The 25,356-nt window shown below is 37.9% G+C and overlaps 1 protein-coding gene across 1 annotated transcript in view; it reads right to left on the bottom strand.

Moving 5' to 3' along the window:
* LOC120517612 (PR domain zinc finger protein 1-like) overlaps positions 1-16,251 on the bottom strand; it is a 55,289-nt gene extending 39,038 nt beyond the window's left edge. Inside the window, exon 1 of the mRNA XM_039740026.1 lies at positions 16,060-16,251. Coding sequence (XP_039595960.1) covers positions 16,060-16,236 — 177 coding nt within the window. The 5' untranslated portion in view covers positions 16,237-16,251. The remainder of the gene's footprint in view (positions 1-16,059) is intronic.
* Between the last annotated feature and the right edge of the window lie 9,105 nt (positions 16,252-25,356).

Genomic DNA, 25,356 nt, shown 5'->3' with positions numbered 1-25,356 from the left:
TTCAACAAATCAAAAATGGTGTCATGTTTTGGCTCATTCATTCTTCCTCTAATAATCTCTCTACATATAAAATCAACGTCTGACTGTCTGTATGTCTGTCCACTTTTCACAAGAGAACTACTTAATGGATTTAGATCATGATTTTTTCTATAATTTGCCTGATGATTTAAAGGCAGAAGTCTACGTGACCATCATCATCATCAAGCCCTTCAGTGAGAATCCTAAATCCAAAGAGGACTGTTTCATTTATGTTAGGTAGAATGCCCAGAGGGGACTGGGCGGTCTCATGGTCTGGAATCCCTACAGATTTTATTTTTTCTCCAGCCGTCTGGAGTTTTTTTGTTTTTTCTGTCCCCCCTGGCCATTGAACCTTACTCTTATTCGATGTTAATTAATATTGATTTATTTTGTTTTCTTATTGTGTCTTTTATTTTTCTATTCTTTATTATGTAAAGCACTTTGAGCTACTGTTTGTATGAAAATGTGCTATATAAATAAATGTTGTTGTTGTTGTTGTTGTTGAACATTCTGGTTGATTTTGTGACATCTCTCATTTCGCTAAGAATCACAGTTTGCTTGCAGGAGTGATATATTCGTGCCAATCTGAGACAGAGGCTGTGGGCCGAGAGGAGGGGGGAAGCGTGACGTCAGGAGTGGGGAGCCGGGTCGGGCCCTCTTCACTGCCCTTTTTCACTAATACGTGGGCGGAGCCACCTGGGCACGGCTAGTTTAATATATAAACTATTTCAAAAAATAATTTTTTTGGTTCAAAGATGCCCTTTAATCACAAAATGTGAAATCATGTTACAAATTGATTAAATCACTTATTCATTTAATTAAAAAAAACAGCTGAAAGCTTAAACTAGGACTAGGTTACTATGTGAAAATTTGATTCACATTTTCCAAATGAAATGTTTCAAAATCAGACTTGATAATGGAAAATATTGAAATATGTGTATTATGTTTTCATTACAGCTAAACAATGATAAAAGAAGGTGTGTTTGCATCTTTGTATGTCTAATATGGAAAATTAAAGTAGTGTATCTGTTTTTCCACCTTATGAGATTACATCATCAGTTTTTGTACTAGTGCCAACAGTTGTAAAGACACACTAAGGAAAAAATCAAATCCCAAGATAATAAGGCGAGGCCCTGGAGTGCGTAGAATTACGTGAACCTCATCTCAGCATGACCCTAAAGGCAAACAGCATACATTTCCAATAAGCATGTAATGCATAAACCTAATTACCAGTGCATAACATGCTGTTGGCAATAAAAAAGTGATTCATCAAAGTTGTAATTTCAACCACAGTAAGCAATTAATAATAAGTACATAAAAAAAGCAACACTCTGGAGACAAATCTGAAAACGTACAGGGTGTGCTATAACCTTGGATGAACATACAGTATCTACTGTTAGGTTTGTTAGCAACTTGTATTCTTGTATTTTAAATGTCAGGATTAGCAGTAAAGGGGTGTGCAGCAAAACAGCTAATGGCAAACAAGTGTATAATTTTAAATAATAATATATTTATAAATGTATTCAAATATCTATCTAAAACTGGCACCCTATATAGAGATGGTTTCTGCTTTGTGCCCAAAACTGCCAGGATACACAACTAAATACAAATCTAAGTCAGTATGGTATTACAAAATTAATGGAGAGTGCCTCAAGGTAGAAAGCATTAAGACCATCTTTCATTATTATTATTATAATGAACACCATCTGATGGTGCTTTACAAGTATAGAGATATTGCACATTTGTTTAAATGTACTCTAACAACTGACCAACTCAGGAGTCCATGGTGGGTGAGTGGGACACTGGCAAGAACTGAAGAACATGAGAGTTATATTGGATGACTACATGCTATTCTGTGAAACCCAGGTAGCATGCCAGTCCATATTCACCTGACTTTTATAAAATGTCATCATGTCATGACTGCAAAGTTCCCAGTGTATTCCACTTGAACCACTCAGCAACTCATTCCATGTATCTACAGCTTTTTATATTAAGAAAAACTCTCTAAATTTGGGCAAAATTTAACTGGACTTCTGTACATGTATGTCCCTGTTTTAGTGTTGAAGAATTAATTTTACAGTAAAGCCATACTAAGTCACAATGTAGTTTTCAATGCCTCAGTCATACCAGCTGTTAATCTGTGCTTGTGTTGATGACAGCATGTAACTCCTTCTATCTTCCTTCAGAGCTCATAACTTCATATTTCTGGAGTCAGACAAGCACTTTATTCTAGACTTGCTGTGAATGGGCCAAACTAAGAGGATAAAGTCCACTACAGGCAATACTGCTTGCTATAGCCTTAGGTTATGAGTACAATTCAATAACCCCAAAGTTCTATAATATGACTAAGCATTGAGCTCTATGTTTTTCTTATGGCTGTTGTTAGTCATTTCCCCTGCAGTTATTGAAAATAAGTAGAATGAGCAATGGGAAGCACTAATCTCAAAGGTTGCACTGGATCAGTTAATGGAGTAGAGCTCATTTTTGTTATGAAAGATGTTTTGAATTTCACCCAAAAATTCTATTAAGAGTTTTTAAAGGATCTAAATTTAAAAAGACGGACATCAAAAATATCACTACCAAAAACGAATTAATATCAGTATCTCAATTCTTGACAGCAGTAAATTTCCAATACTGGGTTTTATTGAGCTCTGCTAGGAAGTAAACTTATTAAAAATGAAGATAGATTCAATTACTGTGAAATAAAGAAGTGTTTTCCTTTAAGAATTCATATTTAATTAAAAAATAAGCACTTTAGTGTGGAAGGGATAAACTCTATAAATTAAATAAAATAAATACTGTAAATAAATTTTGTAAAGAGTTCTTATCATCAGCCCTGACTGATCTTTATTTGTTATTTATAAACATTTCAACAATTAATTAACATTCTCCACATCCTTTTACAAAAATTTCTCCTCTTGTTACAAGATGACGTCTGTTGTTCACAGTCTATCAACAAACTAAAAATGTAAGCACTTCCTCCAGTGTCAACCAAGACAGTCCTACAACATCCATGCCTCTGCAACATCGCATGGACATCGGGGACAGTGCCTCTGGATTGGCATACCGGGGTGGTGGTCCCTACAATTGGTCTACAATTGATCGCCTACTAAACCCAGGTAACTCAAAGGAATGCCTCCAAAGTTCTTCCAGTAAAACCTGTGAGGCTATCGCTGTATTTTTCAATCAAAAAATTAATGATATTAGAAATAACATAGTATATCCCTCCAACACTAAGGATCCTCCTAAACCCCAGCATCCTGTTATAAACAAATTAAACTCTTTCACTAGGATAGATTTACCTGATTTACAAAAAATAATCTCTCAATTAAAACCCTCCGCCTGTGTCCTTGACCCGATCCCAACAAGGTTTTTCAAAGAAGTATCAGGTGTGCTAATTGATAAATTCTTGACATAGTAAATTCGTCATTAGATACGGGGGTCTTCCCAGACTGTCTTAAGACTGCTGTAGTTAAACCCCTTCTTAAGAAACATAATCTTGACCCCTCGGCTCTTGAAAATTTTAGACCCATCTCTAACCTGCCTTTCTTAAGTAAAGTACTGGAGAAGGCAGCCATTATGCAGTTAAATGACCACCTCAATAAACATGCTATTCTTGATAAATTTCAGTTGGGTTTTAGAACAAATCACAGCACAGAAACTGCACTCGTTAAAGTAGTAAATGACTTGCGGGTAAATGCAGACAGAGGCCATTTATCTGTTCTCATCCTCTTAGATCTGAGAGCTGCATTTGACACCATTGATCATAATATTCTTAGAAATCGCCTTAGTCAATGGGTGGGCCTCTCTGGCACAGTCTTAAATTGGTTTGAATCCTACCTGACTGGGAGAAAAGGTTTTGTTAGTTGTGGGAATTACAACTCGAAGACACATGATATCAGATATGGTGTTCCACAAGGCTCTATCCTGGGTCCGCTGCTCTTCTCAATCTACATGCTTCCGTTAGGTCAGATTATCTCAGGGCACAACGTGAGCTACCACAGCTATGCTGATGACACACAGCTGTACTTATCAATAGCTCCTGATGACCCTGATTCTATTGATTCACTAACAGAATGTCTGACTAGTATCTCAGAATGGATGAATAGTAACTTTCTCAAGTTAAATAAAGAGAAAACTGAAATCTTAGTGATTAGCAATAATGGATGCAATGAGGCTATTAGAAATAAACTGGATATATTAAGATTAAAAGTCAAGACGGAGGTAAAAAGCTTAGGGGTAAATGTTGACTGTAATCTGAATTTTAAATCACATATTAATCAGATCATTAGGACAGCATTTTTTCACTTAAGAAACATAAGTAAAGTTAGACCTCTTATATCACTGAAAGATGCTGAGAAATTAGTTCACGCGTTTGTTTTCAGTCGACTAGATTACTGTAACGCACTCCTCTCAGGACTACCCAAAAAAGACATAAATCGTTTGCAACTAGTGCAGAATGCAGCTGCTAGAATCCTAACTAGGAAAAGAAAATCCGAACACATTACTCCAGTTTTAATGTCACTACACTGGTTACCTGTGTCATTCAGGATTGACTTTAAAATTCTGCTTATGGTCTATAAAGCCTTAAATAATCTCGCCACATCTTATATATCGGAATGTCTGACACATTATATTCCAAATTGTAACCTTAGATCCTCAAATGAGTGTCTCCTGAGAATTCCAAGAACAAAACTTAAAAGAAGTGGTGAGGTGGCCTTCTGCTGCTATGCACCTAAAATCTGGAATAGCCTGCCAATAGGAATTCGCCAGGCTGATACAGTAGAGCACTTTAAAACACTGCTGAAAACACATTACTTTAACATGGCCTTTCTATAACTTCAGTTTAACTTAATCCTGATACTCTATATGTTCAATTCATCATAATAACTATTCATGGTGGCTCTAAAATCCGTACTGACCCCTACTCTCTTTTCTGTTTCTTTTTCCGGTTTCTTTGTGGTGGTGGCCTGCGCCACCTCCACCTACTCAAAGCTTCATGATGCTCCAACAATGATGGACAGATTAAAAGGCAGAAGTCTACGTGGCCATCATCATCATCAAGCCCTTTCGTGAGAATCCTAAATCCAAAGAGGACTGTTTCATTTATGTTAGGTAGAATGCCCAGAGGGGACTGGGCGGTCTCATGGTTTGGAATCCCGATAGATTTTATTTTTTCTCCAGCTGTCTGGAGTTTTTTGTTTTTTCTGTCCCCCCTGGCCATTGAAACTTACTCTTATTCGATGTTAATTAATGTTGATTTAATTTGTTTTCTTATTGTGTCTTTTATTTTTCTATTCTTTATTATGTAAAGCACTTTGAGCTACTGTTTGTATGAAAATGTGCTATATAAATAAATGTTGTTGTTGTTGTCCCCCTCTTTAAGAAGGGGGACCAGAGTGTGTGTTCCAACTACAGAGGGATCACACTCCTCAGCCTCCCTGCAAAAGTCTATTTGGGGGTCCTGGAAAGGAGGGTCCGTCGGCTAGTTGAACCTCATTTTCAGGAGGAACAGTGTGGTTTTCATACTGGTCGTGGAACAGTGGACCAGCCCTACACCCTTAACAGGGTCCTGGAGGGTGCATGGGAGTTTGCCCAACTAGTCTACATGTGTTTTCTTTACTTGGAAAAGGCATTCGACCGTGTCCCTCGGGGAATCCTGTGGGGGGTGCTCCGGGAGTATGGGGTACCGGACCCCCTGATAAGGGCTGTTCGGTCCCTGTACAACCGGTGTCAGAGCTTGGTCTGCATTGCTGGCAGTAAGTCAAACCTGTTTCCAGTGAGAGTTGGAATCCGCCAGGGCTGCACTTTGTCACCGATTCTGTTCATAACGTTTATGGACAGAATTTCTAGGTCCAGCCAGGCCGTTGAGGGGGTCCGGTTTGGTGGACTCAGGATTGGGTCACTGCTTTTTGCAGATGATGTTGTCCTGTTTGCTTCATCAGGCCGAGATCTTCAGCTCTCTCTGGATCAGTTTGCAGCTGAGTGTGAAGCGGCTGGGATGGGATTCAGCACCTCCAAATCCGAGACCATGGTCCTCAGCCGGAAAAGGTTGGAGTGTCCTCTCAGGATTGGGAGCGAGATCCTGTCCCAAGTGGAGGAGTTCAAGTATCTCAGGGTCTTGTTCACGAGTGAGAGAAGAATGGAGTGTGAGATCGACAAGCGAATCGGGGTGCCGTCCACAGTGATGCAGGCTCTGCATCGCTCTGTCGTGGTGAAAAAGGAGCTGAGCCTTAAGGCAAAGCTCTCAATTTACCAGTCGATCTACATTCCTACCCTCTCCTATGGTCATGAGCTATGGGTAGTGACCAAAAGAACGAGATTGCAAATACAAGCGGCTGAAATGAGTTTCCTCCGCAGGGTGTCTGGGCTTTCCCTTAAAGATAAGGTGAGAAGCTCAGAGTAGAGCCACTGCTCCTCCGCGTCGAGAGGAGTCAGATGAGGTGGCTCGGGCATCTAATCAGGATGCCTCCCAGACGCCTCCCTGGTGAGGTGTTTCGGGCACGTCCAACCGGGAGGAGGCACCGGGAAAGACCTAGGACACGCTGGAGGGACTATGTCTCCTGGCTGGCCTGGGAATGCCTTGGGATTGCCCCGGAAGTGTTAGAAGAAGTGGCCGGGGAGAGGGAAGTCTGGCCATCTCTGGTCAAGCTGCTGCCCCCACGACCACCTTCATGTCCTCTCTCACCACATCCATAAATCTATTCTTAGGCTTTCCTCGTTTCCTCTTCCCTGGCAGCTCTATCTTTAGCATCTTTCTCCCAATATACCCAGCATCTCTCTTCTGCACATGTCCAAACCAATGACTTCTCACCTCTCTGCCTTTATTTCCAAACTATCCAACCTGAGCTGACCTTCTAATGTACTCATTTCTAATCCTGTCCATCCTTGTCACACCCAATGCAAATTTCAGCTTCTTTAACTCTGCCACCTCCACCTCTGTCTCCTGATTTCTGGTCAGTGCCACCATCCCCAACCCATATAACATAGCTGGTCTCACTATCGTCCTGTAGAATTTTCCTTTCACTCTTTCTGATACCCATCTGTCACAAATTACTCTTGACATTCTTCTTCACCCACTCCACCCTGTCCGCATTCTCCTCTTCACCTCTCTTCCACAATCCCCATTACTCTGTACTGTTGATCCCAAGTATTTAAACTCATCCACCTTCACCAACTCTATTCCTTGCATCCTCACCATTCCACTGACCACCCTCTCATTCACACACATATATTTTGTCTTGTTCCTACTGACCTTCATTGCTTTCCTTTCTAGAGCATATCTCCACGTCTCCAGGGTCTCCTTGACCTTCTCCCTACTCTCGTTACAGATCACAATGTCATCAGCAAACATCATAGTCCACGGGGACACCTATCTAATCTCATCTGTCAACCTGTGCACTCTAGCATTAATGGTAGGTCATTTCATAATGGTATGCCCTGTAAATTGTGGCTTATAAAGAAAAATAGATTGAAATATTAAAGCATTCCTTCATAAATGTGACCCCAAGATGGAATGAACTTTCAAAGTTCCTGTAACTCATTTTAGATAGTAGATGAAAGAAAATTAAACAAGGACTGTAATAGATTCTAACAGTGACACAACACATTTAGTTTGGGAAAACTTATTTTACTTAAGGAATTTATTTAGACGTAGACATATCCTTTCCTGGCATCCTTATGTACAGCTAGGTTCACATTTTAACTTCTAATAAAGAAGATTTAAAAATGCAATCTTTATTTTATAGGAGGACCATCATAAGATTCTTTATAAAGCAAACATTAGTTAAATAGAAAGTAAATGAGATAATGAATAAACACTGTAGGCATCCCAAAATGTTTTTATGTCAATTATCGGGGCAGTGGTTATTTGCTCTTGAAAACACTATATCATTTTAAAATAAATAAAAACAAAAATACTCATACAATTTAAATAATAAGGAAGATTTGTGATTTTAAAGTACGTCAGTATTTTAAGCAAAAATGGAAGCAGTTTCTTTTGGCACAGTGCTGCATAATTTTTCAAGTATTCGTCTGGTAAAAACATGTAAAAACATCTTTTATTTTTAGCTGTTTTTTGTTCACCTTCCTGGCCAAGTGATCCCACACAGCTTCAGTTATTTTGACACTGGGGCCACTCTAATGCTGTTAGTGTTATCATAATGTTTACAGTGTTTTTTGGGTCATCATCATGCTAAAAGATGATGTTTTTTACCAATAACTTGTTTTCCTGAATGTACATCAAAATCAAGTAAATCAAAATCTTTTATATACAGTATATGTTTATCGTGTGGCCCTAAATTGAAAGAAGCAGTTTTACAGTTGGTGGATTCGTCTAGTACAGAGTTTTGGAGACCCGGGCCCTATTCTGGCAGCCATTGAGGGGGTGCAGGTCTCTTTCAGAGCATACTGGCATATTTGGTCAATTTAAAGTTAACAGTCTGATGGAGGTGTTTTTGGAATTGCAGGAGAAAGGCCATTATCTTCCACAGTCCACAAACATTGCTACTTTAATGTTAAGTATGTTATTAACAATAGTAAACTATTTAAAAAGTCCCATTTAAATATATTGGTTTTGTCCTTTTCAAAAAATCTTATATGTCTGGAATAAAGACAAAAACGTTATTTTATTCTAAATATTGGATAAGGAAGTCTTTACTATTTAGAAGGCCAAGTTTGATCAGTCTTTGAGGTGTCAGTACAACAAGAATATACACCTGTACAAAGCTGCACAGAGCATTTTAGAAGCAGAAACATTAAAGTAAGATGTGTGATCGGCAACAGTAATCAGTCATGTACAGGAGAAACAATAGAGGCCTAGACATTGACTGGAGATACAGAGTTATATATGTAATAAATGACTTTTTATTGATGTACCTAAAGTGCATCCCAACTATTGGCGTTACTGTTATACACAGGGCAAAGAGGCAATTTAGAAAGCACCATCTCACAAACTGAGTTGGCATTAATTGGTTATAATTGAGCATTTTGGTTGTAAATTAGTGGTACATAAGACAAAATGCATTAAATTATTCAGGGCACAAACTACTTGGGGATAAAACCTGCAGTCATAGCTGTTTGTTTCTGAGTGGCCAGAATACTTAATTATGGCAAAGTCCTAATTTTCATAGCATTTAAAATTGATCACAGTACTTGTCCTAGCCTGCAATAACTTTTCCACATTGTCTGGTTAGGAAGACAAAAATTTCAAGGGAAGGAAGTTATACTCACTCATGGAACTGGAGAAGGGCAAAATGTTGCATGTTAATTAGCACATGCAAGTAAGAAAATCACTGTACTCTGTACACATGACAAGATAGATAGATAGATAGATAGATAGATAGATAGATAGATAGATAGATAGATAGATAGGTACTATATAATAGATAGATAGATAGATAGATAGATAGATAGATAGATAGATAGATAGATAGATAGATAGATAGATAGATAGATAGATAGATAGATAGATAGATAGATAGATAGATAGATACTTTATTAATCCCAAGGGGAAATTCACAAATTCACTAATGATCCTGTAAGCATATAATTTTGTTATCATGGAAATTTTAAAATCACTTAATTGTAATATATTGCTTACATACTTTATATGCCTACCTTAAAATCACACATAGTTTTTCAGGACTAAGCATTATAAATACAATGTCATCTTTGATAAGAAAGAAATTATACACATAATTAGACAAATTATAAACATGTTTAAGTTGATATTGAATTTGTGCTAAGTGACAATAACCCTTTTTAAAAGTCATATTATTTCCGATAATAATTTACTTTCCTTAATAGCATAATTAGAAACATATTTATAGAGTAATAATAACTGATCCTTATAATGGCTACCTAAAATAAAGTGTTACAAATGCTGTTATGGATTTAAAATATAATTGTTTGGTTCCTTATATATGCAGCACAATACAGTACTAAGTTTGAGGAAAGGCAGAGTAATAATAAATTTGAAATGTCCAAAACTTCCCCCAAAATGAGGTGTTGTAAAAATGTATTATTTATAAGTTGATTCCAATGCTGCTCTGTGAATATCTTTTTGTCCGTCATTAGATAAGGCCATATGCTAGATGAGCCTGACATTTTTTTTTAATTTGCTATGCACATCTAGCTCTTTTACAATCATAAGGCTTAATATACAAACTTTAGAAAGCCACCCAAAAGCAGTATGTCTGGGTCTGTTTCACTGATAAGATCTTACCAGATATGTTTTTATAGTACATCATGGTGCATCAGTCATGTCTGCCTGTTCTACTGTGGATTTGTGGTCATTTTTTATGTGGTTGAGACACTGCATTCCATTACAGTGAGATTTTTGAACACCAGCATCCATGAGTGCAAAAAGTAGTTTTTCAGCTTTGTGAGAATGTGGGCCAGGTAACTTTACAATTCATAATTTAAAAGATACAACCATCATCCTCTAATGCAAAAAAAATGGGATTGGAAAATATAATGGGTGGATAGGTGGATGGATAGATAAAGATCCCTGATTCAAATTCTTTGTGATCCATCATACAGGGAGATCTGTGTGCCAAGATGTGTTTTAAACATGTACTAGAAATGCTCCTTCTATAAAGTGAGATGAATAACTTGAGATGGTGTGGCAATGTAGTGAGCACATCCCAAGCACCATGCTTGGCTGTTTGAGGCATGTTTCACTGGAAGAACATCCAAGTCATGCTGGAGGGATCATATCTCATGGCCAGAGAAGCAAGAAGCCACTGTGACCCTAAACAGGTCAAGCAGTTGTAATGTGAACTGAAATTCACAATTTAAAAAGTTATTGTATTTGTATGTTATTTCATAATACAATTTTGCATGGCTTAACATTAATGAAGTACTTGGCTTTGAAAGACTAGACATTTCATTGTCCTATTTATAGTGTATTTGTTTTTTTATCTGCTACCAATATTTATAGTAAAAACTTCCAAAGCATTTTAAGATGTATAGCTATGACAAACCATAAATGTTAACAATATAACGGATGGTAAATAAAAAAGTAGCTTTCAAACCATTGTGTACATGTCGACATAACTTTCACAGATTATCTGTTGTGATAATCTCGTATTGATTTATGAGGACTTCCTTCCATATGATTCTCAATATCATAGGAGCACCTGCCAATGGATATTGTTCTACGGAACCATCTGTGTCAACCTGAAGGAGTCCGTTTGAACATACAACTCCACAATAACAGAACGAACAAAACTAAACAAAACCTACTTGAGACTGCCTGCTAGCTTCACCTGGTTATGTTTGCTGCTAAAACAAGGACAGGACTCTGGACCGTGTTCAGTGCTATATTTTTGTGCACCACACAGTATTTAGGATCTGTGTTTCATCATGATTAGGTCCCTAGGATATTACTCAATCTAAAATGTATTGGACAGTAGCATGCTGACTAACGAATACACAAATTTCATAAACTTCCTTACATTGGGACCAAATTGATTATTTATATGAAAATTGAAATCCCTTATTACTAAAAATGTTTCATAACTGGTTAATGTAATAGATAACACACGTGATAATTCACTGATAACATTTGTTGAACTAAACATGCTCAGTGAAACATACTTGAGTCTACCTCATTAAGCCAGTCCTTGAGCTGTGCCACCCTAGTTTCCTAGTTATGGTGTGGTGTGAAAATGTTATCAAAGATTGGATATACATGTTAACAAGATGCAAAGACAAAACTAGCTGTCATGATAATGCAACTTTTCATGAAAAGTACATATTTGTATAATACGTATAATACTTTGCTACACTCCGTACCACAGCTCAATGCACAGAATGTTTCTAAAGACATTCACAATGTTGTTTTGGCAGCTATAACATTTAGTCACTAAGGTTAACATATTCACTTCTATAAAAGTCTTTTCAAGGGTCTTTACTGGCAACTAAAAGCCTACATAGATTAAATGCATCTACATACATTCAGTGTATATGGAATGTTTTTAGGTCATTTATCCCAGAATCACAAATCAAAGAGTTTATTGCTCATATTATAAGACCAAAGCAATAGGAAATAAAGCAAATGGAAAAAAAAGAAAACCAAAGTAAAACTTTGAGTAAGAAAAATAAGAAAATAAGGTCTATTATATTTATATTTGAGTTATCCATCCATCCATTTTCTAACCCGCTGAATCCAAACACAGGGACACGGGGGTCTGCTGGAGCCAATCCCAGCCAACACAGGGCACAAGGCAGGAACCAATCCTGGGCAGGGTGCCAACCCACCGCAGGACTATTTGAGTTATTTTGTTAAAGAAGGATATTTAAATGTGATTTTTACTCTTTATTACATATTGTATATAGCTGCCAGCCTATAATTGCCTAAGGTTAAATGTATTTGTGATTTATATAAAATTGACATCCATTTACAATCAAATTATGCTTTTATCACTGTTTATATGAATAGTTATGCCTTTAAATAAGGAAATGGCAGGCAAAGGCCACAGAAATAAAGCTTCAATGGTAATAAGAATGATTAGGTTTAATTAATGTTTGTTTAAGGAACATATTTTTTTGGAGAAATTCTTTCCTTGCGCAATTCCTAACAACAATGACTATTACTGAATAATTCTGCCCACACAATTTTATAATATACTTCTGTGTAGCTTTTGGTGTTTTAAAAGGGTGGATTATTCTCAAATTTAAGTCATCTGTAGACATTTACTATTTTTGATTAGGTTTTAACTTTGGTTTTTTGATTAATTGATTCTTTCTTTCCCTGAACCTGCTTATTTCACTGAGGTCTGTGAGGGGCTTGAGCCTTTTGTGGAGACACTGTGCTCAAAACAGGAATCAAAAGTAGATGGCCTACCACGCAATTGAATGTTTTCATTCTGATTTTAAATGACTGTCTATCTCTACTTTTCTTGATCTTGATTGTGTATGCTTTTTGTTTCTTTAACAATTTTTAAATAACATTTTTCTCAAGGTAAATAAAGTTGAGCTGCATTTAATGTATAAAATGTATTAAGTAACTTAGTTACTGTATAACATAACAATTTTCAAACTACTTGATCCACTTTCAGACCACGGGGCTAGAGTATACTCCAGCAGTGTGTAAACTGAGGCGGTGAACAGCCCTGGGCAGAATGGCAGCCAGTTACAAAGCCAACTTGTGCACACTCACGCAGAGACAGTTTCTTATTGCCATTTAACTTCACATGCACATCTCTGAGGACGCAGCAGGAGAACCGAGGTATCCAGAGGAATCCCATACAAACAAAGTACAAACTCCACACGAACAAAATACAGCCAGTGGATTTGCATCCCAGTAATGTGATCCACGAAACTTCTGCCCTACCATGCTGCCCACAATAATACACAGTAATAATGGTTAAAAGTTGTTTTAGTTTTTGTGTACTTTTGTATTTATCATAATTTTGTAAAATATCGTTAAACATATAACATTTACTATCACTTAATTAAAAGTTATGTTTATTTTTTCTTTCCATATTAATGATCAATTGATAATTTTTGTCTTACGTTATAACATGAAATGTTCATCATCTTACAACTCTGTATAGTTTAGTTGCTGTAAATAACTACAGTCATCCATCCCAGTATCCTGATTCTTAACCCTTCTCTCATATTCCAAGATGCTTATACAGGGTGGTCCAGATCTAATTATGCAAATCCAGATTGTCTGGATGACTTTGTTTTATGCGGGGACGATTCCAGTTCGGCGCGAAGATGATTCTTCATGTCGTCAGTTCAGGATTTTTCGGGTGATTTTCTATGTAATAAACTTAATAAGTTATAGCGGAATGAAAATTGCATAATTAGATCTGGACCACCCTATACTGTGTTAAACGGCAACTGTAAACCCACCAGTTTAAGTGTTTCTCCTGTTTTCACCCTTTGCTGTCAGGATTGGCTTCTGCTTCTAGTGCCACTGCTTTGGAACAGGCAAGTTTAGAAAATAGATAACTTCAACTTGACATTTTATTTGCCTTTTAAGACAAGGAAATTAGAATTCAGATTTGCAAATGTTATTTTAGGAATTAGGAGTTAAAAACAATAACATGGCATGACTGCAATTCAAAGTTGCTTTACAAAGGAAAACCACTGAAACAATTTCCACTGTCAAGGAAACGATGCATGTTTGTTCTTTTAATTTTATACACATTTAAATGCCAACAATGTTGTTATGGTCTTACAATATGTTCTTGGCTGCATGGTGAACAATTAGATTCATTAAGTCCCTTTTATATATGATTGTTCATTCATTCATTTCCTAAACCTGCTTTTTACTATTCAGGTTGGAGGGGGCATGGGCCTATCTAGAACATTATTATCACTTAAATTGATAGTATTTATCTATACTAATAAAAGGCAAAGCCCTCACTGACTGACTGACTCACTCACTCATCACTAATTCTCCAACTTCCCGTGTAGGTGGAAGGCTGAAATTTGGCAGGCTCATTCCTTACAGCGTACTTACAAAAGTTAGGCAGGTTTCATTTAGAAATTCTACGCGTAACGGTCATAACTGGAACATACTTTCGACCGTATATAAGGCCATAGCCTGCAGCTCGGTCGCCGTGTGAGGCGGAGTTGCGTCCCACATCATCACACCTCCCACGTAATTGAGTGCCTGACCATATAAGGTAAATATTCGCGGGTGAAGGACTGTTCTTATGCAAATGAAGATGAGATGGTCTAGTGTTTGGCTCAAACTCAGCGAAAGTGAGAGAGAAACTTTTAAGTGCCGGGTCTTAGCTAACATTAAATAAAGCCGTGGACGTTGCAAGATCACACAAGAGAGCGGCTCACATGAATCGGCTGTGAACGCAGTACGTAGAGAACAAAGAAGAGCTCCAAAGAGCGCTGAACAAAAAACGCATTACACAATTGAGAAGGCAGCAAAAGAATATGAAGCGAGTGATGCATACAAGCATATTCATTAGTGCAGCTCCTGCAGAAACAAAGCACAGTGTAAACCATAAGTTTAAATTAAGTTTATAGACACGCTGCAGCTGGCGTTTCTCATGCCAACGACGAATACGATACTTGAGAGAGACAAGTTTAATGAGAAGACACGAGGATTTTAAAATGGTTCCTTTTCTTTTTCATAACTTCTTTAACACACTTCTTCTCCGCTGCAAAGCACGGGTATTTTGCTAGTCATCTAGTATACGTGTGTTTGCCTGGTATGCAAATTCACAAGTCTGAAGTTATCTCCACAAATTTTTGTGCAAATTACCCATTTGTACAGGGGGAGACTATAGGCTATTTTCCTTCAGAAACGTTTCCCCTTGGAGATTTATTTAGTGACCTGTGCCCAGAGGTGGCATATTTGGGACTAAGCACGAATATGCAAAGTGGCTGACCACTGGGAATTTATTTAGTGATCGTACTCGCACTTCATTCCTAAGTGGGTAGTGCTGGGTACTACAGATAGTTATTATTATAACATCTGCAAAATTAACTAATGAAATTCAGGCCCAAAGGAAGCCGGAATCTATCCTGACAGCGAGGAATGAAAAGTCCTGCAGTGAACGTCAATCCATTTCAGGCTCCATACACATACACACATGGGCTGGTTTATATTTATATTTCATTAATAATCACTAATTAACTTAACAATGATAACCAGAGCAGCATTCAAACCCCAAGGGCAGAGTATGCAGATCGCAGCCAGGCAGTGACCAAGTGTGAGATTTGAAGTTAGGGTGCTGGATTCATGATGTAACAGCATTAAAAGGGGCAGCATAGCACTGTTCTTATTTTTACATTTTTGAGGCTTCTGCTGTAAGAGGCTTAAACATTATTCTTCATCATCATGTCAAATGAAGATATTTATTATTTTAATACTTTTGTTTTTCATGTATTGGACTGCTCAATTCACACACATAACTAGTTTGCTGTGTACATACGAATTTTAACTGATATTCTGAAAAAGAAAAAAATATTGTTTTGTGAATGGTGCCAGTTAAAAGTTACTCAGAATCATAAATGGCTTGTTACTACAATTCAGAGCTTGTAAAACAGTCAAAGCCTTACCTCATTAGTTTCACTGTATTTGAAGATAAGATTGCGGGGTATGGAGGACTCAGCTTGGGGAAGGCAGGAGCTGGAGTGAGAGTCACAGGGCTGGTCATTGACAATATAGGTGCAATTTTGTACAAACTCTTCCTCTGTCCATTGCAACATGTCAACCACGTCCTCCTTTTTCTTCATGGTAGTCAGTTTCTTTGTATGTGGTCTTTTTTTTCTTTCTTTCAGTTTTTATTCTTAAGTTAGTCTGTTGCTTTTATATGTCATATGGTTTAAAGCTTTTAACTGAAAAAAGAGAGAAACAAAATTCAGTAATTACAAAATGAAAAATAACGATGTGGCAATCTGCTCTACATTTTCAACATATAATTTGCTAAAATTATTGATTTTTTACAAATCTCTAAAATCTTGCAATTGTCAATGTTTACACTTCATGTCTGTCCCAGTGTATATAATGCATTTTGGAAGCGCATACAATTTACATTGAAAAAATGACCAATGGTACAAAGGGATAAGGGAACAGAAGAAACTTCCAAATGTGGACTGTATGAACTAATTTCGTTTTTGAAATCAAATGTTGAATATAATAAAGTTTTAGTAAAAAAAAAAAACAGAGAAAACTACCTGGTCTAATACATCTGTTAAATACATATGCATAAAAAGCAAAGTTTAAATGCAGTAGAAGAAGGAATAGTTTTGCTCTTGTTAGCAATACAAGCAATCAAATATCATCTAATGTAATGCAATCACAAGAATAAATATATTATTGTGCATTAGGATGACACCCTTATCTAGATTGACATTAATTGAATGGTTCTGGGGCAATCTGTCTTCTTCTCCTTCTTCTTTCGGCTGCTCCCATTAGGGGTTGCCACAGCGGATCATCTTCTTCCATATTTTTCTGTCCTCGACCAGCTATGTTATATGGGTTGGAGACGGTGGCACTGACCAGAAAGCAGGAGACAGAGCTGGAGGTGGCAGAGTTAAAGAGGCTAAGATTTGCACTGAGTGTGACGAGGATGAACAGGATAAAAATGAGGACATTAGAGGGTCAGCTCAAGTTGGACGGTTGGGAGACAAAATCAGAGAGGCGAGATTGTGTTTGTTTGGACATGTGCAGAGGAGAGATGCTGAGTATATTGGGCGAAGGATATTAAGGATTGAGCTGCCAGGGAAGAGGAAAAGAGGAAGGCCTTAGCGAAGGTTTATGGATGTGGAGAGAGAGGACATAAAGGTGATGGGTGTAACAATACAAGATGCGGGCTCTTGGTCAATCTGTAAGGCAGAGGTATTCTTCCCAGGTCAGAAAAAGGATTATTCCTTACCATCTGGCATGAGACACTTTGAGATGTTAGAAACAACACCTCCTTTATTATATAGTAGGTGGCCATCAAGACCATTAAAGTTGTTGTTCTCTGCTGCCTGTTTTATCATTTTTGATTTGCTAGAGAATTGAAGCTATTGTAAGAATGATGGAAAGCATACAGTTTGGATAGGAGGTGGAATTGGCGGGTGGTGCTGGATGAATGTGAGCCAAAATAGACTATGAGCATTTACAAATTTTCCTGCCTGTGACACACATTTAATTATGCTATACTTACACCTTATGTTTGAACTTTACTTGAAAAAGGGCTTTCTCAATTGTTCTTAATGTTCTGGAGCTGAAACCTGTTCCATTTTACCTACAGTATAGGGAGCTGACATAAAGCCAGTAACACAGTACTGAATATGAGCTTTGTGTTAGTTATTACTTGGTTATATGTTGTCTAACTTTAGGCAATAAATGATGCCAATCAAACATACAAAAGTTATGTTCAAGCAAAAAGCAAAATTCAAAATGCTTGTTAATTACACAGCATAACATTCTCAAACCTCAATATCCAAGGCAGGTTGTAGTATACTGGGCTCAAACAAGCATTTCATAAATTCTGCACAGCACTTATGCTTCATATTTAACTATATAAATCCTAAAATACATGAGAGTAAATTAAACTATAAAGGCAATTTATTTACATATAAAACTAACATTCCTTATCTTAGAACACTCCTAAGGTAATCATCATTATACCTATTCACACTTAAACATACCTTGCCAATATTTGGACCTTTTTGTACTGAACAGTTAAGGGTCTCCTGTTACTGAATAAACTTTTAACTGGATTTCTTTTCTTTATTCGGTCAGTAAAATGTTATGATCAGCTTTTTTATTTTTTCTATCTTCATTTTTCTCAGGCTTTTTTCAAAAGTGCAACATGTGGAATATGATATTTAAACTCAAGGAATGTATTTCTGCCATTTGTAATGTTAAAAATGGTTGTAGCTCTTCCACTGTGCCATTTTGTTTTCTCTTAGGTGCTGCCACTTGGAGGAATTTGTGTTGACGATTGCTTCGCTGTTGTTGTCAACCAGAAGTGTGCAGTCATGATATCTCTGAATCAAACATATAAAAGATCAGTGTCATACACTTTCTGGTTGTTTGATATTGTAGGTACCATTGGACTTTTCAGTGTGGTTTTTCTTTACTTAGTTTACTAATTAATAATAATAATAATAATAACAATAATAATTCTTTACATTTATATAGTGCTTTTCTTACTATGGTTCTCTCTGTGTGTTTTCTTGACTAAGAATTTTGGTTTAATGCTTGGGGTTGGACGTCACGGTTTAATTGATTTATTGGTATTGAATTTGGCCTGGCTTTCAACAACGTTTACTCTCCTGATCTTTACAGTAAAAAAAAAACAAAAAAACCTGCCTTTAACTTTGGGTCACAGAATCATAAAAATACAAAAATTCTCAATGAGTCTTAACCATGTGCAGCACAGCGACAAAGCCATTAGCATGACTGTTTATGATTGCAAGAGTCTAGATTTAATTTGTAGAGTCTTCTGGGTAATTTGGTTCCTTCATACACTTTAGTGTCAGAACAATTGGTGAATAGTGATGAGCGAACATTGCAGAGTTTGCTGGGAAATCACGGGAATGTTTGTGCTATTTGCTGAACCTGGTAAAATCCATTAAAGTCAATGGGGAAGGACTAACTGAACTAGATTTGACTGCATTATAATGGTGCAGTTGTCTTTAAAGTGCCCCTGAGAACATCTGCCAACTATACTGCACTGATTATTGTGGTCACAAAGGTGACCCAAGCTGTGCTGCTGCAGTGCCAACCACCGCACCACCATGTATTTCTGAGATCAAAGCAGAAAGAACGTAGTCGGAGACTTGCAGTCATATATTTAGTCAAAACAAAGCAGGAATGCTGAAATCGTAGTCAAAAATTAGGAAAAATACATAGGTCTTTTTATGTTGATTTATGTGATAAACTATTGCTTTGTGTGCTTTACAGAAAACAACCCGGCAGCCATTTGCCGCCCCTGTCCCCCAGCACTGTCGCTGTGCAGCCATAGACTGCTAACACGCTGCGACAGGGCACTGCACGCAGCAACACATGTTTTATGTTGATTTATGTTAGAAACAATTGCATTGTGTGCTTTTCAGAATATTGAGTTTATTGAAAAAATATTCATCCCTGGGAGAAAAGGAAAAAAATCTGCTGTCAAAAGAGGCAGAAAACTCAAAGTGGCATATGATGGAAGCCGTTGACTCGTTCTATTTTATGAAGTCATTTGGAAAGCTTTCTGTGCTGATGCTTTGCACTTTTCCTTCTATAAAAACGTCTTGTAAATAGTAATAAATCTTTCATTATTTTTATTAACTTGTAGATTCTCCTGTGTTTTTTTTATGGCTCCTTCAAGTTTTGTTTTCATTGTGCATGTGCCTCCCTCTCTTATATTGAAGTGGAACTCAGACATCGACCTGCACATTTGGCGAGTGCGACAAGCACATTTAACTTCTTATTTATGCTGTGTCTGTTTCATAAAAGTAAAATGTGAGAACTTCCATTATTTACTTATCTGTTAATCTTCTTCAATTAATTTCACCTGCTATACACATTATTATTGTGCCTTTATGGCTTTACATTCTATAGCATTTGTGTTTATGGAAAATGTAAAGTAACTGGTATGAATACTGATGCTATAGTAGCTCGCCAGCTGCCTTAGCACCTTTGGTTTCCATGAAGTAGTCATGTTCTGTTTATATCTGCATGAGTTTTCTCTGCTAACCCCAAGTTTCTGCCAGTGTTCAAATGTTCAGTGTGTCAGCCAGTAGACTAGTAATACTAACTATGAGCATGATCATGTGCTCTTCATAGTGCCAACCACTGCGTGACCATGCTTCCTAGAGATCAAAGAAGAAAGAACGTAGTGAGAGATGTGCAAGCTTCGTAACTAGAAAGCAATCCTTTTGTTTCATGTAAACAAAGAAAAAATGCCAAATAATAATAATGGATCTTTAAAACCAGGAAATTCAAAGAAATGAACGCCAAAGAGAATAATTTTTAATCCAATCTCACTATTTTTTTCCAAGTGTCCCAAAGGGCTAGGGAAGTATCTCCCAACTATGCTGAACTGATTATTTTGGCCAAAAAGGTGACCTGTGCTGTGAGGCAGCAGTGTTAACCACTGCACAACCATACCTCCATGAGGCTGTACGCTAACAAGATGGGTAGGAGAGGGCATGGAAGAGGAAGAGCTGCACGCTGGCTGCCTCTGGGTGTGAGCTTCTGCAGCCGAGGACAGCCTTCCACTGGCAGACGCTGATACAAGGGGTGCCAGGGAGTGGGAGTGGGCAACACATAATGAAGATGAACCGGTGGAGGCCTGCCAGCCCTGCTACAGCAGCCTGTGGTGGTTCTTCATATGTTTGATGAGGGGGGTAGTGCCCATATGGGAACCAGGCTGCCCACTGCATACCTTCTGCCGGCAGAGGTTGAAGACCGCAGTAGCCTGATCCTCTGTCAATATGCTAAAACAGATCCAGACGTGCAACGTTCATAGCACCACCCTGGTTGCCTTGGTGTCGGCAATATGCAGAACATCATGGATCTAGGTGTCTGCTTCTGGCTGCTGCCTACCAAAACAGGAGAGTGCCTAGCACTGGGTTCCACTGCCCCCTCACTTCCTTTGGCACTACAGCCTGCCCACCTCACATCTGGAGCCGCTGCTCTGTGATTGGGTAGGTGGCACCCAAGGTATGTCACTTTCATGCTCCTCCTGGGCTTCAGACCCCAGGTCAACAGAGTCAGCAATAAGAGGATTGTGCAGCTGCTCCTCCTTTGCTGTCACAGTCTGGTCCTCAGCGGGTGATGGACTCCCCCTGCCCCACTGTGTCGCTGTAGCTGGTGGAAGCTCCAAGTCCTCACTGTGTTCCACCTCACATGTGCCTAGCACCTCCCCCAAAAGCTCCTGCCCATCACTTTCCAGGTCTCTTATTGCCTCCTTTTTGACTTCTTCCCAGAGATCCCCCAAGGTGTGATCAAAGAGCAGGGGGGAATTCCTCCTCAGAGGGACCTATTAAGGATCTGGAGCCCTGGCCACAGCTCGTTAGCTGCACAGAGTTGCATTGGCGGCACAGCTGTTTGCTGCCGCTGCTGGCCGTCTCCACAAGACTGACAGGTGTTACTGCAGGCGGCTGAGAGGACCTGGATGAGTTGGTTATACCGCATCCTCGATTAACTCCATGGCCATAATGCGAAGTTTGAAGCTTTAGGTATAGAAAAAAATCTGTAGGAACTGTGAGATACCGCTGACTTGCTATGGAGCAAAATGCCTAAGGTATGTTTCCAAAATGTTTGAGTATTTAATATCACAGAAATCAGGGTGATCTGGGGTCAAAAGAGGAACCTAACCAGCACTGGACTGGTGTACCTAATAAGGTGGCCACTGAGTACAAGCTGTGACAATTTAATTCATGGAATGGCTGTGTAGCGTTGCTCATTGGGCAATGCTGGCAGAATCACGTGCCTATGCATGTCTGAAAATGTTTCAACTCATGTATACATCAACTCCAGACCAGTATAATGTCATTTTTTGAGTAGCCAGCTGTGAAAACAATACAAGCAATACAAGTCTGTGTGTAAGTTTAAGCATTAAAATGAGTAACAGAAAGATCAGCAAATGTGATAGTGAAACGTTGGAGATACTGAAAGTGGAATACGTTGAGGATGCTATGAAAAGGCCAAGTGTCTTTGAGTGGCATATGGGTTTCAAGGAGAAGAAAGAAAAAAAGGATAATTTGAAGGTAACAGTAGCCACTATTGCACAAATACACACACATTTTTTCTATATGTTCATTCTTTGAATTAAATTGGCATACCTTGTATATCTGTTCACATTGTTTTTAGCCCAGTAAGCAGCTTTAGGTTAAACATATGTAACTAAATGGCTAGTTCAGATGTTAAAAATGGAAATAAAAGGGCTTTCTTTACAAGTCAAACCCCCTGTGTTATAAGTTTTTGTGTAGGATTTTCACTGAACATAGTGATGATCTTCTGAATGTCTGAGAGTTTGTACATTCATTGTGACAAATCAACAAAAATTTAATAAAAGAAAAAATCAATTATCCATTTCCTGAGTCCCTTGAAACCCTGAGTTGGATTGGTTTGAGAATATTTTACTATTTTGTGTTATTTGCATTTACCTAACACAGTCAAAAGGTGGTGGGGTGCCTATGACAGCAGCACTGGGCGTAAGACAGCACACATCTGTGGCTGGGATGTCAGTCTATGAAAAAACAAATACTTAAGAAGGAAATTCCTTATGCTCACTTTTCACATAGTGGTCTTTGTACCAGATACTGTATTTGAGTTTTACTTTTCATTATGTTATGCATCAGAATGAAAGTTGGCTGTCAGAAGTGAAAGTGCTTGTGTTTTACAAAATCACATTGAATGAATGCTAAAGGTATCACATTTTCTGACACTCTCGCTTCCTATAAGTAAAAAAAGAAGTCAAAGGTAAATCCATGTTGAATAGTAAAAGGAAAGTAATAAACACTTTTTATTACCAATAAAAATAATAATAGTTGATTAAGAATAAAGAATTAAGAATAGATTGAATATTGATTAAGAATAAAGTCTTTTCTTGTTTAGTGTAACCAACAAGGACATCTTTAAAGAAATTTCTTTTCAATTATAGGCTCCAGAGGTTTAACAGTATTACATACACTTGAAATCGCAATGACTAGACAAGCTGGGGTCAATCAGTTGGGCAGTAAGACTAGAATCAATTGAGCTAGATTGTAACCTTTAATGTTTAAACTAAGTTTAACTTTTAATCTATTAGTAAAGAGTCTTTCTTTTATTGTCAAGCAAACCTGAAACCTTATAAGTAATCCATCCATCCATTATCCAACCTGCTATATCCTAACTACAGGGTCACAGGGGTCTGCTGGAGCCAATCCCAGCCAACACATGGCACAAGGCAGGAAACAAACCCCAGACAGGGCACCAGCCCACCGCAGGGCGCACACACCCACACACACCAGGGACAATTTAGAATCGCCAATGCACCTAACCATCATGTCTTTAGACTGTGGGAGAAAACCAACGCAGACACCATGCGAACTTCACACAGGGAAGACCCGAGAAGTGAACCTGGGTCTCCTAACTGCGAGGCAGCAGCGCCACCGCGCCACCCAGTATAAGTAATATATGTCATATATCTTAAATTTAACATGTTATCATTGGATGCATGTGCTACAGAGACACCATGTCAAGAAAACACTCATCAATACAGAATTAGTTTTTTTCTGGAACATATTTTAATGTTAAAAATTTAAATGTGTTCCTTCAATAAATATTAACGTTTGTTTCAACCACCTTTGACTCTAAGTACAGCTTGAAGTCTTGGTGTCTGGCTTTGTTCCCAATCATGAATGACTTTTTTCATAATTTTCTTGGCAGAGGTATTCTAATTTTTAGGAAAATGTTTGATGATGGCCATTATCAGTTTCTTAATCGGTTTGAAGTCAGAACATTGACCCAGTTCATTGCAGGATATTCACCTTTCCACTCTTGAGCCTCCCCCAGTGTCTCTTTGTCTCCATATTTGATATCATGGCCTTGATAAAAGATAAATCTTCTTCTTGGTCAGCTTTTTTTGGCAGATTTCAACAAACTCTGTTTTAGAATGTTCCAGCATTGTACTCCATTTTTCATTACGTTTTAGCAGGTTGCTCCCTATGCCCATGACTTGGCTTAGGCAATGTTCAGAAGCTGTGATGTGGCCCAGTCTCTAAAATGAGAGGCATCCACACAATCTGATTGTGCTGTCAGAATCGTATTTCTTGGTGTATGTTTGTAGCACACATAGCGCTTTCATACTGTATTTGACCAACAATCTCATTGTTGCTCATATGAATATAGCGGATCCTTTTCTAAAATCTAAGTTCAGATGTTATTGCCTGCAGACAATTGTTTTTGAGTATTGGTTTTGCCAATAGAGGCCAGGATCCTTTACATTTCTTGAAAACACAGCAGATGACTGATACACCAACTCCATTGTCATCCACCAGGCTCTTGAGGTATTTCAAGGTGATGATTGGACTTTTAGTGATTCTCCTCTCAAATCTTCATCCTGCTGAGTTTTCATAGACATTTTTTTCTGACACTCTGTCAGTGGTTGTGATGCAGCTTTTGTTGACTCCACTTGATTATTAAGTCAATTGCAACAAAAAAGGAGATCCAACAATATGGAGAAAGTGTGCAGTTTTTCCCTAAATTATATATTTTGACTTTTTTATTTCTTAAAAAGTTCTTTATTCTTCTTTTACCATATTTCATGATAAAAAATAACAAAAAATTGCTAAGGAGATGAATGTTTTATGCATACAATGTGAGACTGACTACAGTGGAGGCCAAGGGGAAATAACTTCATTACGACGATTAGAATGACCATCAGAAACTAGGGGTTTGAATACTTATGTAAGAAGCCAAATTCAGTTTTTAACTTTATTTAATAGATAAGCAGACACATAGCTCATTTTGTTCCTAAAATTTTCTTTTTGAGTATGTCAGTTTGAAGTAACAGTACAGATAGAAGGCAGAGAAACTGTGATGTGGTGCCAGTACATCATAGGACCCACTCATATGCAAACTAACCCTAAAACCTGAATGGGATAGCGGTCCATTGCAAGATTGAGTCATGCATACACCCACAACAGCACTCTGTCACATCACAGCATTGTGCTAATTTAATATCACTAAAATGCACGTAGGAGGAAGATGTTCACAGTCTAAACAAAGTGCTTGTTAATTGTTAATTCCACACAGAGAGTACTGGTCTGTAAATCGCATCCAAGTGCGTATAGCTGTGCAGTACCTCAGTGACAATTGCTATGTCATGGTACTGTCCTCTGTGACTATATCTATAATGTACCCCAGTAATGCACATGTATACC

Source organism: Polypterus senegalus, chromosome 17, assembly GCF_016835505.1.
Source record: "Polypterus senegalus isolate Bchr_013 chromosome 17, ASM1683550v1, whole genome shotgun sequence".
In the NCBI taxonomy this organism is placed as follows: domain Eukaryota; kingdom Metazoa; phylum Chordata; class Cladistia; order Polypteriformes; family Polypteridae; genus Polypterus; species Polypterus senegalus.
This window is presented reverse-complemented; position numbering and strand designations above follow the sequence as displayed.